This window comes from Gasterosteus aculeatus, chromosome 10 (assembly GCF_964276395.1).
Source record: "Gasterosteus aculeatus chromosome 10, fGasAcu3.hap1.1, whole genome shotgun sequence".
NCBI classification, from domain to species: domain Eukaryota; kingdom Metazoa; phylum Chordata; class Actinopteri; order Perciformes; family Gasterosteidae; genus Gasterosteus; species Gasterosteus aculeatus.
In genome coordinates, this window is record NC_135697.1 from 758,411 (window position 1) to 772,393 (window position 13,983).

The 13,983-nt window shown below is 41.1% G+C and overlaps 1 protein-coding gene across 1 annotated transcript; it reads right to left on the reverse strand.

The window, feature by feature from the left end:
* Positions 1-2,134: 2,134 nt before the first annotated feature.
* Positions 2,135-13,609, reverse strand: tpm3 (tropomyosin 3). Its single transcript, XM_040189118.2, has 10 exons — positions 13,296-13,609; positions 10,171-10,296; positions 8,276-8,409; positions 6,663-6,780; positions 6,408-6,478; positions 6,001-6,076; positions 5,106-5,168; positions 4,900-4,969; positions 4,011-4,089; positions 2,135-3,280 (listed from the first exon to the last, which is right to left on the reverse strand). The coding sequence occupies exons 1-10, from the start codon at positions 13,407-13,409 to the stop codon at positions 3,277-3,279; spliced, it is 855 nt and encodes a 284-aa protein (XP_040045052.2). The 5' UTR covers positions 13,410-13,609; the 3' UTR covers positions 2,135-3,276.
* Positions 13,610-13,983: the final 374 nt, after the last annotated feature.

The following is a 13,983-nucleotide window of genomic DNA, read 5'->3' on the forward strand; positions in this document are numbered from 1 at the left end:
GCACTGGCTTTTAAAAGCACTTAATTAGATTTTATGCCATTTTGAATTATGTCAAAAACATATTTTTGCCTACTCCTCCTAAACAGTTTCTGTGGATCATTATTGGTTCAATGACATCAGAAGTCATTTAAGTCTTGTAGATATCAAATTGTTTTAATAAGATATGGACCAATGAACTTCTAAGGGGCTCAATATGGCAAGAAACCTAACTTCTAAATTACTTGCCAAAGACCAAACTCCTCCCAGAGATTAAATTTGATTATTTTTAAATTTGTGTGATCTTGAGACCTTTAACTTTAAATATTAAAGCTTGAAAAAATATATCTATGTGACCGCGGAGCATCCGCAAAAACAAAACAAACATTTGGAAGTTTGTTTTAACTCGGTTATACATTATCTAATCTGCTCTACATTTCTCATATGTCATGACCTCCTTACCCTGTGCACATTCATATGATAATTGTTAAACCTTATCAGATAATACTGCATAAACTCCCATTGTTATGCAGACGATACTCAACTTTATCTGTCGATCAAACCAGTAGACGGACCAGCTTGTTAGACTTCAAGAATGTCTTGGAGACAACAAAACTTGGATGACCCGCAACTTCCTGATGCTAAACTCAGAAAAAACAGAAGTTATCCTGATAGGCCCAGAGCGCCTTTGAAGCCAGCTGTCACGTCATACACTTTTTATGGATGGAATTGCTCTGGTACCCAGCAGCACCATCAAGAATATTGGAGTGCTCTTCGACTAGGATATGACCTTCAACTCGCATATAAAGAAGATTTCAAGGACTGCCTTTTTTCATGTAAGTAATATATCAAAAATCAGGAACCTCCTGTCTCAAAGTGATGCAGAAAAATTAGTTCATGCGTTTGTCACTTCCAGACTGGACTACTGTAATTCTTTGTTATCGGGCTGCTCTTGTAAATCTCTTAAGCCTCTCCAGTTGGTTCAGAATGCTGCAGCACGTGTATTAACAAGAACTAAGAAAAGGGATCATATCACTCCTGTATTAACTTCTCTGCACTGGCTCCCTGTTAAATCAAGAATAGATTTTCAAGGTACTTCTCCTCACCTACAAGGCACTTGCTGGTGAGGCACCGTTGTATCTTAAAGAGCTTGTAACACCTTATTGCCCTACAAGGCAGCTGCGCTCCATAGATGCTGGGTTACTGGTTGTTCCTATGGTTTTAATAAGTAGGCTGGGGGCCAGAGCCTTCAGTTATCAAGCTCCTCTTTTGTGGAACCAGCTTCCACTTTCAGTCCGGGGGGCAGATTCGGTCAGCTCTTTTAAGGTAAAACTTAAAACGTTCCTCTTTGATTCTGCCTATAGTTAGGGCTGGCTCAGGTCAGCCCGGACCAGCCCTTAGTTAAGCTGCTATAGGCTTAGAATGCCGGTGGAATTCTTAGGACACACCGAGCTCCTCTCTCACGCTCTCGTTCTACAATAATTCACGTTTTATTAATGCACATGACTAATTCTGCTTCTTTCCGGGAGTTTTTTGTGCTTTCTCCCCTAGCAGGTCTCCGTAGATTGTAGTTCCTTCTGGACCCTGTGGACCTGCTGCTGCAACTCATCATCATCATTATTATTTTAAATATTAATCATATTACTGTACTCATAAACCAACATTACCCTCTCCTAAAGTCTCTGTGCTCTCCCTCCCCACAGGCTTCTGTGGATGGTGGTTCTATGTGATGGTGGTTCTATCTGATGGTGGTTGTCCCTGCAGTGGTCCTGCTGTGCGCCTGGCTTACTACTCACAATTACTTGAATCATTTCTGTCATAGGAGTTGCATGTATTATACATTGTTCATTCTGTACACATGGCATCCATTGTAGTCTGTCCATCCCGGGAGTGGGATCCTCCTCTGACGTTCTCCCTAAGGTTTCTTCCCTTTTTTCCCTCTTGGAAGGGTTTTTTCATTTTTTGGGGAGTTTTTCCTGTGCCGATGGAGGGTTTCGGGGCAGAGGATGTCGTATGTGTACAGACTGTAAAGCCCTCTGAGGCAAATTTGGGCTGTACAAAATAAAATTGAATGAAATCTAGTCACAGCTAGACGTTTTTTACTTTACACCCTGCTCCTCACAGGTTAATCAGATCTCTCTTAAAAGTTGTCACGAAAGATTGTTGCTACTTTTATTCAGATCTGAGTACTGAGTACTGGGTACTGAGTACCACCACTTTTTGATCTTATTTTCTGTTTTCAGTTCATTCATGCACACACTTGTTTTGTATACAGTTCATGTATTGTAGTGCATGCACTACTCAGCTGTCCGTCATCTCCCACTGTCTGTGGTTGTCCGTTTTCTTTTCACTGTGACTTAAGGAAGCATCTGAAGTGTTCATTTATTGGGAAATTAGTCTTTTAGTTTGTATAAGAGCAAATTTTGCAAATTAAGCTTTGTAAAGTGCAACCTGTAATATCATGATGGACAGACCTTTTTTTACATTATAAATTGTACTTGATAGGTTATCTTCTTCCCTTTAATTTTTTTCTACTTAAAACTCTCTGCCATGTCTACTTTTCCTGCAATGGGTCACTCATTGGCGATGATGTCCACTGGGTTTTCTGGAGTTTCAAAACATTTCCTGTATATTCTATTCGGCCGACACTCAACATTTAGGTTAATGCCGTACAAAAGGACCTGCTGAGGCCTACATTCAAATTTAAAGTTTACATTTTGCTCAATACCTGACCATTGTGGCCTCTCTCAATCCACGGCTCCTGCTGTCTAAATGTCCAGGTGTAATTAAGCAAGACACTGAATGGCTCCTGGGTTCTGTACAGTACCCCACTACTGATACTTGAAGGTCAAATTGAGTCTATATATATATATATATATATATATATATATATATATATATATATATATATATATATATATATATATATTTATATGTATGGAAATCATTTTTTGTGATATATTTGAGGTTTTTGTGTCCACAATTTTTGATATGGAGTACGTAACAAGAACCGCCATGGACACATTTCATTAGCGCAAGCTTTTTTCTCCTCTTGTTTCACCTTGTTAGAGAACAGAGTAGACACAGAAAACATTCAATGAACAATGGTCATTAGACAGAGACTAGAAACCCCGTGAGAAGGAGCCAGTTCAGCAGATAAATAGAGCAAGAAACAAAGTAAAGCTGGAAGACAACTTTTCCATTCAACAGTTGAGTACTGAGATGCACGAGATGGTGCTGATGGGTGGTGCTGGTGGGCAGGAGGGCCCAACTTGGCAGGACGGTGGAGCTTCTGGATGGTTAGCTAAAAAAACACAAGACGCAAGAGATGGTGGTGAAGAACTACATTATTTCATTGAGTATTTTCACATACTTTAGAACATGTCAAAAGGGGAAGTTATTGGAAGAAATGTCAATGTCATATTCATTTTTTCTGACATAACACTGACTGGAATGAAGTTGCATGATCGGCAGCACAACTTAAATCTCACCCTACAACACAACACTCAAATTAAACCTGTCCCATCTGGCAAATTCTACAAAGGAGTGAATCCGTCATTCAGAGGTTTTTAAAGGATGCATGTTCGTATCCTCTTTGCCCCAAAGGACCCACAGTTCTATGCGCAGCATGCACTTTATTTTAAACTAAATAAACCTGCACATATTTCAACTCAGCATTCTAACAAAGTCTAACCAAAGCCGGTTTGATGAGTTTTATTTCATTTAAAGTACAACTATTGTGTCTTGCAATGGAATCTGCTGACTGAAGCTGTTTTTGAAGTTACACATTTCACTAATGAAAATATATACATGTTTTGATTATTGAGGAATTATAAATTCCAAACCCATCCCGGTCTTGGTTTTGATTTAGTTTGTTTCCTGGTTTATTGTAAAATGACCCGCCTCCTTTTTGGCAGCTGTAATAAGCAGAATTACAAACTGAGGGGTCAGTGTACAATAAAGTTACTTTTGATCCACAATTACAGGCTGCCTCATAATAAACTTCTCCATAGGAAATGTCACATATCACTCACATAGATGTCATGTCATTCAGGGCGTGGTCCAGTTCCTCGCTGATGGCTTTGTACTTCAGCTTCTGTGCATAAAGCTCATCTTTGTGTCCATACAGCAAGAGGTGTTGTAAAGGGAACGGGAAACACAAGATAGACTCATATTAGTATTGTGGAACATGTGATGAGATCTTTTGTGACAAGAAATATTGCAGGGCCATAGAACCTTCAACCCTGATTTGAAACAGGGTTCACCCTCTGGAAATGATTCGTCCACATCCAACGTGGAAATGTGGGAACAGACAGTTAGGTAGAACCATAGTGACAACACACATTAGTGGGGCCGTAAAGTGCTGTGGCAGCTATGGAGACGTACGTCAGAAAGGTTAGCTGTCGGTGTGAAAACCTTTTTCTACTGTCATACAGAACAGGACATTTATATCTAAGCTGTAAACAAAGTATTACTATCTTATCAGCATATACTAAAATGGATCTGATAATAAAGTACAGTGCAAAGAGCTTGTTAATCACAATTACCGAGATATGTTAATTTAAAATGTTAATTTACTATATATATATATATTTTTCTTTTTCTCTCTGGATAAAAATGACTACTTTTAGTTGGATGCATACATGACATCCTACACTTTAATCGCACATGAAGCAGAGCACAAGTGATGACACGCTAATGTACTTGTATGACTGGTAAATGGGAATTAAGAGCAACCTAGATTATTTGTACAAAACGGACTCACTCATGAACGTTCCCCTAGAGCACAGACTTAGGAGTCTGGGAGGTTGCTAAAGCATTCACTTTGTCGGTGAAAAAGCGCACCCATTTGGATATCAGACCTTTTTAAGTCTATGTAAAGGGCACCCTCAGGGTTGGTTGGTAAGTGTATTCTATGTATACCTTCCAGATCATCAATGGTCTTCTCCAGCTTTGCCACAGATCTTTCAGCAAACTCAGCCCGGGTCTCAGCCTAAGATGACAACGTCAGAAGACATCTAAAGTCAAAAACTAAAGTCAACCTTTGCGGTCTTAACACATCGCTCAGTCTCTGATGCTGTAGGATGGTTTTATATTGAGGAAAGTATTGGTCGTTCGTCTTGTCTCACCTCTTTCAGCTTGTCAGTCAAGATCTTGATCTCTTCCTCATATTTGTCCTCCTTTTGAGAGTACTGCAATGAGAAACAACATTATTTAAATGCTTAAATAGAAAGTGGAAATGAACAGTTTACATTTGGCAGATTCTGGAAAACCTTGTATTACCAACACCATCATTTAGGAAATTCACAATATTTGCAGAAAGCAGTCGGGATCAGGAAAATACATATTAATGACTAAAAGTCTATGAAAAGAACACTACATTCTGCTGAAAAACCAAATGTTGGCCCAGCAAAGGACTAACGTTCAAAGCAGTTTTCCTGAAATACAGTAGTTAAAACATTTACAATGAGATTGGTGGTAAGGGAACCAGTTTGGACTCGTCTCTGTGTGGACTTGTGTCTCTCTGCCTTTGTGCAGTGATGGTCTTGTGCTATCTGTGCTCTAACAAGAAAAGGTCCATGGGAATCTGTCTTTTGTTTTGGATAAAAACAAGAAACGTTCATTGTGATTGCTGTGTGTTTTGTTATGCCCCGGTTTGTTTATTTCGTCATGTGTTTGTTGTCATTGTCCGTAGACTCCGCCCTTTGCCCGTTGTCATTCACCTGTCCTCTATCTCCCTGATTGTTTCCCCTGTGTCTGGTTAGTTTCCCCTCCTATATATAGGTGTGTCTTTCTGTTGTTCCCTGTCAGATTGTCATTCGGGGTTTCTGTACCTACATGTTATGAGAACTGACAGTTTTTCTGGTTTTGTGTTTTGCCCTTTTGGAGTCTCTACATCTTTCAAGTGAGAAACCCTAACTATGTATGCTATGTTTGTTTCCCTAGTCATTTATTTAAGTTTTCATTTGTTACCCTATATGCAGAATAACTAAAGCAACTTTGAGTTGTGCAGTTTATCTTTACCTTCTCAGCCTGGGCCTCCAGAGACTTCAGGTTATTGGTGACGTTCTTCAGTTCCTCCTCCAGTTCAGCACATTTGCTGTAGAAGTTTTGATTTCAGGGAAGGAAGGAAGGAAGGAAGGAAGGAAGGAAGGAAGGAAGGAAGCCAATTTAATTTCAAGATACTATGGTGATAAATTCACATTGTAAAAAGAGTATTCAGGTTCTTCCCTTGAATAAAACGGGTGAGACACAAGTAAAGAAATACTCCTCAGGCTGTGAGACATCTCTGTTCATCATCAGGACTTCACCATTAAGAACACCTTGGTTTTATTTTGTTTAGTATAGAATAAAGGGAAACCAGCCCTGACCACACACACACACACACACACACACACACACACACACACACACACGGTGATGAGACTTACGCTTCAGCAAGTTCTGCCCTCTCCTCCGTTCGCTCCAGCTCTGCTTCTACAATCACCAGTTTACGAGCCACCTGGACAGATGCATTAGAGATCAATGTGTGGGACTGGTCGGTTACAAGGATGAGTGCTGGTGTCTCAAACGGTGGGTTTATTGTGAAACGCCATTGTCAATTCTGCAGCGGTGCATGTAGAAAATGCTCCTTTGAGATGCTCGTGAGAAAGCTGTATTCTAAGACTTCTCATTCACAAACTCACCTCCTCATACTTGCGGTCTGCCTCCTCTGCGATGTGTTTGGCCTCCTTCAGCTGAATCTCCTGAAGCTCCATCTTTTCTTCATCTTTTTGAGCCCTGTTCTCAATCACCTTCATACCTCTGTGCACACAAGCCATTACTTATTTCTTACCTCAAAAATGTTCTCCATTTTTAGCATTCTATTCTATTCAAATATTCTATCTATAAAAAAGTGAATTATGGATGGATGACTTCGCTATTGTGAGAATTACACAAGGACATAAATTGGATTTCTATAAAAGTGGCTGCTATTCCTAAAAAGTCCACTGGGGGTGCCACTCTGTGGGTGAGCGCATGCGTTGGACCAGCAGGTCGTTCACCAACGCAGTGCCGCCAGATCTTTTCCATTGGAAAATAAGATATATCAGGTCAGGTGACCACGCATGCGCCATCGCTTCTGACAGACGAGACGCTTGTTGTATGCAGCGCTGTTGTTCCGTCTGGTTACTGCTACTTCTGGTAATTATTATTATTCGAGTGGGAGGGTAGATCGCCATGACTTGGGTTGAAAAGTTGAGTGAAATGTAGCTCGCAAGTTGAAAAAAGTGTGGGGACCCCTCCCTTAGACCTCTTTGACTATGGCCTTAAGCCTAGTTTATGCTTCTGCGTTTTCAGAGAGACGCAAGGACACGCAAGACCTCCTCCCCCTATGATTTTTAATGGTCTGGATCAAAGTAGGCATTATCTGGCCCAAACCTTAAATGAGTTTGACACCCCTGCCCTAGAGAGTCTCGGGGGTTGGAGTCAATACAAGTTAACATCACCTGGTCGCCCGACACTCACAGGGCTGACATGGAGACATTCACACCCCTACAGAATAACCCCCAGAGCATGTCTTTGGACTGTGGGAGGAACATGCAAACTCAACACAGAACGGCCACTGATCAGATTAGTATCAACTCTTCATTATGTCAATTGTAATGAAAAAGTGGTGTGAAACATTATACTTCCTCAGTCTTGCAATCAACCATATGTGGTCATTAGCTAGTCAGTGGGGCACAAACACATGGACACATAGACTGACATGTACTGAAGTAAGTGGCAATCGGGCCAGCTGGCTATGTGTACAGAGAGAAGGAGCTCTGATAACAGCACACCCAGGGAGACATTACTCCTCTGGAAGTTGTCAGATGATCTCTATGTTGAATATGTCGGGTCGCAGGGGCAACAACTCCAGCAGGGGACCCCAAACTTCCCTTTCCCGGACCACATCTACCAGCTCTGACTGGGGGATCCCAAGGCGTTCCCAGGCCAGTGCAGAGATATAATCTCTCCACCTAGTCCTGGGTCTTCCCCGGGGCCTCTCCCAGCTGGCCGTGCCTGGATCACCTCCCTAAGGAGGCGCCGTGGGGGCGTCCTCACCAGATGCCTAACTACTCAAAGCTCCTCACGAATGGCTGAGCTGCAGTGATGTTCAGGTGTATTCCAGGACCCTGTGGCATCACTGCTGGTGACAGTAGGTGTAACAGAGCATGTTTCTGTGGAGAAACCCTGGTCCTCTTCTGTTGCCATGATTTGTAATGTGAATTATCCCTCTAATCTATGAACACTGATCACAGTGACTGCAGAAAATCACCTTTCACTCTCATCAGCAGCCTTCTCTGCCTCCTCTAACTTCTGCAAAGCCGTTGCCAGTCTCTCCTGAGCTCGATCCAACTCCTCCTCCACCAGCTGGATACGTCGGTTCAGGGAAGCCACTTCTGCTTCAGCCTGAGCACAGAAAATAATGGTCGGAGTGAAAAGGACTTTTACCTCGGTGTAGACGCTGCCGCGTGTAGAAAACATGTTCCTTGCTGAGAAGCATTACCCTTTTATCATGGTTCACCATCTGTAACAAAGCCTGTGTCGGATGCATTGTCCTACTCGTAATAACGCTTGCTGTAATGGGTTATATAAGGCATGCACCTTCAAATGCTGTGTGACGTTCTTTTTTTCTTTAAATGAACACCTAGCTGGTGATGGTAATGGGGGAGTGTGACGTTTACAAGGTATGACAAATCCTAGAATAATAATGGATGAGAAGACATTTAGAGTTGATACACAGGCAGGGGTGATCATGGTTAAACATTGGAAAACAGTAGGGGCAACAACTCGACCATTGCTGTTAAGGGTTTAAAGTTACAACATACAATATTGGGAGCATTTGGATTTGTCTCTTAAAGGCTCTCCACATCCCGGATCTGTCTTGTATAGATATGATATCACATTATATCGCAATCGCAGCCACTAAGCAAAAAATATAGCCTGAACTAAGGCTCCTAATGGTTTGTGTTCCTTTCCCCTTCATTTCCCTGTATCCCCTCCTAATTCAGAGCCTTCACCAAGTGCAGTGAAGACGGGTGGTGTGTGACCTATTGGGATGGTGTGCTCTGGGTCAAAATGCTTCGGTCCACCCCTGTTTATACTTGATTGGTTTTTAAAGGGGAAAGTCCAGTCATCATATGAGATGGTTTGAAAGGTATTGTTTTTAATGCTTTCAATGATAAAAAAGAGATACAGTTAGATAATAAATAATTTGGATCCAGCTGCTCCTGAAACTACGGCCTTACACTTGTATTTTGTTTCAGGCATTCTTAGAGCAGCGGCCTCCGCTGTCAGCTGTGCTTTCTATATGTAGAACCTGAATAACATTTTTCAGCAATGACTGAAAATGAAAAGAGGCACGAGACTAAATGGTAAATGGTCTGTACTTGTATAGCGCTTTTCTAGTCTTCTGACCACTCAAAGCCCTTTAACACTACATGACATCATTCACCCATTCACACCCATTCACACACTGATGACAGGAGAACCACACACAGTGACACCTGCCATCAGTAGCTAACATCCACACACTGTAGTCGCAGCTACAGGAGCCATGTTGGGTTAAGTGTCTTGCCCACACATCGACACGCGGGTTAGCCGGACCTGGGATCGAACCGACAACCCTCTGATTGGAGGACGACCTGCTCCCCACTCACCCACAGTCGAGACTAAAAGCTGGAATGTTGGCCTTCCTTCCTTCAATGGTTGTCAGATTAACAGGAATCGTAGTCATACATGTTAATATGGTAAGTCTGTTGTTCATTTGCTCTATTAGCTAGTGTACATAATTAAAATCTTTTATTTTTTTCGGTTGCCTGCTTATTCTCTCCAAAAGTAAACGGACTAAATAAATACTGTGACCCAGGAGGAATGGATGATGCACCCAAAATGGACTTGGACCATTGTTAAGCATGCAGTCAAGGTTGAGCGACTGACATCATGGCCGAAATAGGCCACTTAATCCCCCCCAACAGCTGTGAGGAGTCCATGCACAGCATAATGACAATGGAATGCAAGGGAGACGCAGGGAATCAGCCAGGCCTGGTTTACACTGACACCATCACATCACGTTTTGAAATAAGCATAGACAATAATGTAATAAGACGCTAAGTAATAATAATAATATGATGGAAGTTTGTATTGCACTTTTGGAATTGTATTACTCACATCAGCAGCCTTCTTATCAGCCACCTCAAGCTTTTCCTGAGCATCCTTCAGGGCCTCCGAATACTTGTCAAGCTCGTCTTCAGTCCCCTTCAGCTTCTTTTGCATTTGCAGGAGTTCGTCTTCATGCTGAGGTCATTGGAGATCAAACACTAGTTAGCAATGTGTTCATTGGATCATTTTTTGTCGTGCTTAATACATTGATTATAATGCACTGGAATTGAACATAACATCGTTTTCAACATGACTATGAATATGTACATCTTAGCACCTACTATTATTCCTGCTGGCCATCATATTCCCTACCATTATAACAGTTCACTTTATATTTTTTTCAATTTCATTTTTGAAGAGTTTTTTTCCGATACAAATTTAGGGGCTAAGGACAGAAAGTGTTGTACGCTGTAAAGGTTATAAAGTCCTGTGAGGCAGATTTGGGATATTGGGCTGTATGACCTCACTAAAAGATGGTATTAACTTGAATTTTTACTCCAAATGATAATTGAGGATTTTGTTGTTTTGTCACACAGAGAGATCTGTTAATGACCACTTTAACTGCAGGTATTAATACAGCAAGAAGAACCTGTTTCAATATGGGGTTCTCACTATTGGTTACATACAGATTTGGGAAATCTAATGCACTATTCTGTAGTCTGACCTTTCTTTCACTCAGGTACCAACAAATAAATCATTTTTCAAACGTTTTCATGACATATTACATGCAACCCATGGCCAGTTATGTACTAATTGAGGCAGCAGTAGCTCACAGACAGAGGACTAGTGGACTAGTAGTTGGAGATGCCCTTGAGGTAGACACTGAACCTCCAAAGCTGTGTATTTCCTGCCCACAGCTGTCAAAGTGTAATACAAACACAACATAGTATAATGTACTGTGACAAATAGTAGAATACAAAAAACAGAGAGAGTCAGTAGTTTTATTCAGGATGGCTCTGATAGTATCCTTTCTCAGTCTTTCACATCAATTTGATAGCTCTCCAAAGTTGCAGTCTCACTCTTTGAAAGGAGCACCTGGATCGTCCATTGGAATGATAACCACATCCATATCCTCCCCAAGGTAAACTGATAGCTGGGTGCCAGTTACCCAACTATCAGACTTCCACTGCGTGTACAGCTTTCTCATGGCAGAGGACATAAGGACTCGCTCATCCAAGTCCCATAAAATCCTGATGCTTTAGTACACAATAGCTCCCATATACAGAGAAAGTGTTTAGGTTGTGTTGCTGGAAACTAGAAGCAGGACTTCCACCTCTGTGTCTGTCTCGCACCGATTGTCAGATGACCGGTGGTCACTAATTCTTTTAGGGAAGTTCCACCATCCTAGAAGAGGGATCCCTCCACTATCTCTCTCCCCCCTTCCATCATTTTCTGCCAGTTTTTTGGGCAGGTTTTTTTCCTGTGTTAATTTAAGGGTTACAGGTTATAATGTCAAATGTGTAAAGATTGTAAAAGCCTCTTAGGCAGATTTGTAATGTCGGGCGCTACAAAATGAAATGAATTGGAGCAATGCCTAAAGTGAACCATCCCTTGTGAAAATGTGATGAAGTGACTGGGCTTCCAACTGTGTTTTGAGCAGACTGTATCTGTTTTGTGTTAGAAGTGTTTACTGTCATTTGGCCCCTGAGTGGCACACTGGTTGGAACAGTCAATGAGTTGAGCGGAAACCTGGTCCTAGGGAGCGCGGTAGTTGGCAATGGGCGGAAAGGAAACGCCTCCATAACGGGCTGGGCTACTTTGGGAAGTGAGTCCACAACAGAGGAAGTCTAGCAGGGCCCCTGGCTGGCAGACGTCTTCTCCAAAACATTCTCCAAAAGAACCAACAAGCCACTGCTGCTTGGCTCATGCTGTGGTGGGGACGAATAACCAGTTCAGTGGAGTGGCAGGGTTTGATTCCTGGCTCTACTGGTGTCCATGCCAATGTGCCCTTGGGCAAGGGACTTTACCCCAAAAAAGCTCCCGTACCTGTGACCACTGTGTGTGAATGGTGTCAATGTTAGTAAGCAGCAGTAAATAACTGGTAGCTAGTGTCGCCCGTGTGTGAATGGGTGTGTGTGGGTGAATGATGGCTTATAGTGCTAAAGAGGTTTGAGTGGTCGGAAGATTTGGAAAGAGAAATACAAGTACAGTATCTCTTATCTACGATTTACAGAAGAATTCCTCTTAGCTATCGTTGTACAAAGTCTTCCCATTGACTCCTCAGGACTCTCCACATCTTTCTTTGCAGACTAATAAGACTTTACTTAAACTACACGTTTTCCCCAAACATAATTTAAAAAAACAATAGATTTTCTAATAATTTTGGATTGTGTCCAATGTTCTTTAATTTAACTCGCTTTGGATAAAAGCTTGAGTTAAAGCACTATTTTCTTTTTTGTTGCAACAAATCCTCAAGCCAAAATATGTAGAAGGGCTGGCTTAGTGACAAACGTGATGATTTTCAATTAGATGGTGGACATTGTTTTTATACATTTTCATGAACTCAATTTTCATGTTAACTAAACAAATACGTGATAAAATATAGAACAAATTATGGTTTGACATACTGGGAGAAAAAAATAAATATTAAAAATAAATAGCTAAATTAAAATACTTTACATTACATGTGAACTAGTTGACGCTTTTATCCAAATCAACTTGCTATAGATAAGAGCCATTATAAGTACACTGATAGAAGGCAGAATGTGGCATAGTTTGATATTGAAATTGAAATGAGTAAATAATTTTGAAATATGACATAAACAGAATATTTAACTTTGTAACTCACTTAACTGAAAATGTTCAAGGAATAGAATGACAGGAGTAAAACTTAGATTTATGTATATGAACCGATTACTCCAATGGCAAGCTGGGATTCCGACCACATTTAGTTTATGTAATTGCAATCTCAGTAGTGAGTTAATTATACAAATGCTGCTCATGGTTTTATTTAAGAGAGAGCAAAAAGACTTCATCCAGTTTATTTATCTTCAAACTGCGTTCAAAGAATGTAATTGATGAGCAGATCCAGTTATTTAGCCTGTTAACCGGATTGAGGACTCGATTTGGGCGGGTTCCCAATTTTTCTTTGTGTGATTGGATCTAAATGTAGTGCGTCTGTGTTCATTACCCACCTGCTTGCTTCTGTCTTCGGCTGCTTTCTTGTCGGCTTCAGCTTGTTCAGCCTGGTCCAGTGCATTCTCCTTGTCTAACTTTAGCATGAGCATCTTCTTCTTGATGGCCTCCATTTTGGCTGAGGTTTGGCTAGTGGATTTTAGAAGCCGTGCAGAGATTTGAAGACGTGACAGCCTGGTGGAGACAGTAAACTCTGTCAAGGATAGAGGGAGTGCATTTATATGACCGAGGAGTGGACACTCCCACTGCTATGCCTCTACTAAACTCTCACACAACCACACCCTCCTCTATCTCCAATAATCACCTCTCAAATGAAGAGCAAACCTGCACACTAACTACACGTATGTTGCATGTATGTCTTCATACTTGGAAACTGAAAAAAGTCCTCATTCTACCCTTTATTGACATCAAGGTCTGACCTGGTCCTTGTGATGTGGCTTCTAAATAAAATAAAACATTGTAAAGAATAGCAACATAACCTTCATTTCCCCGCATGGGATCAAAATAGTTTTTCTGTTGTGAAATATATTTTTCTGTCTGACAAAATGCTCAAATTACAGATCAGTTATAGGTTGAACTATAGTTATGGGAGTGAAATGTTATCTTTAAAATTCTTCATGGTTTTCTGATTCTTCTTCTTCTAGTAGTTATCCTCAGGCTGCTTATGATCAAAAGTATGTTGTAACG

Coding starts and splice junctions, on each gene's coding strand:
- tpm3 (XM_040189118.2), bottom strand. CDS start 13,409: ATGGAGGCCATCAAGAAGAAGATGCTCATGCTAAAGTTAGACAAGGAG. Junction 6,781..8,275: donor GCTGCTGATGAGAGTGAAAG/GTGATTTTCTGC, acceptor TTGTGTGCACAG/AGGTATGAAGGTGATTGAGA. Junction 5,169..6,000: donor TGGAGGCCCAGGCTGAGAAG/GTAAAGATAAAC, acceptor TTCTCATTGCAG/TACTCTCAAAAGGAGGACAA.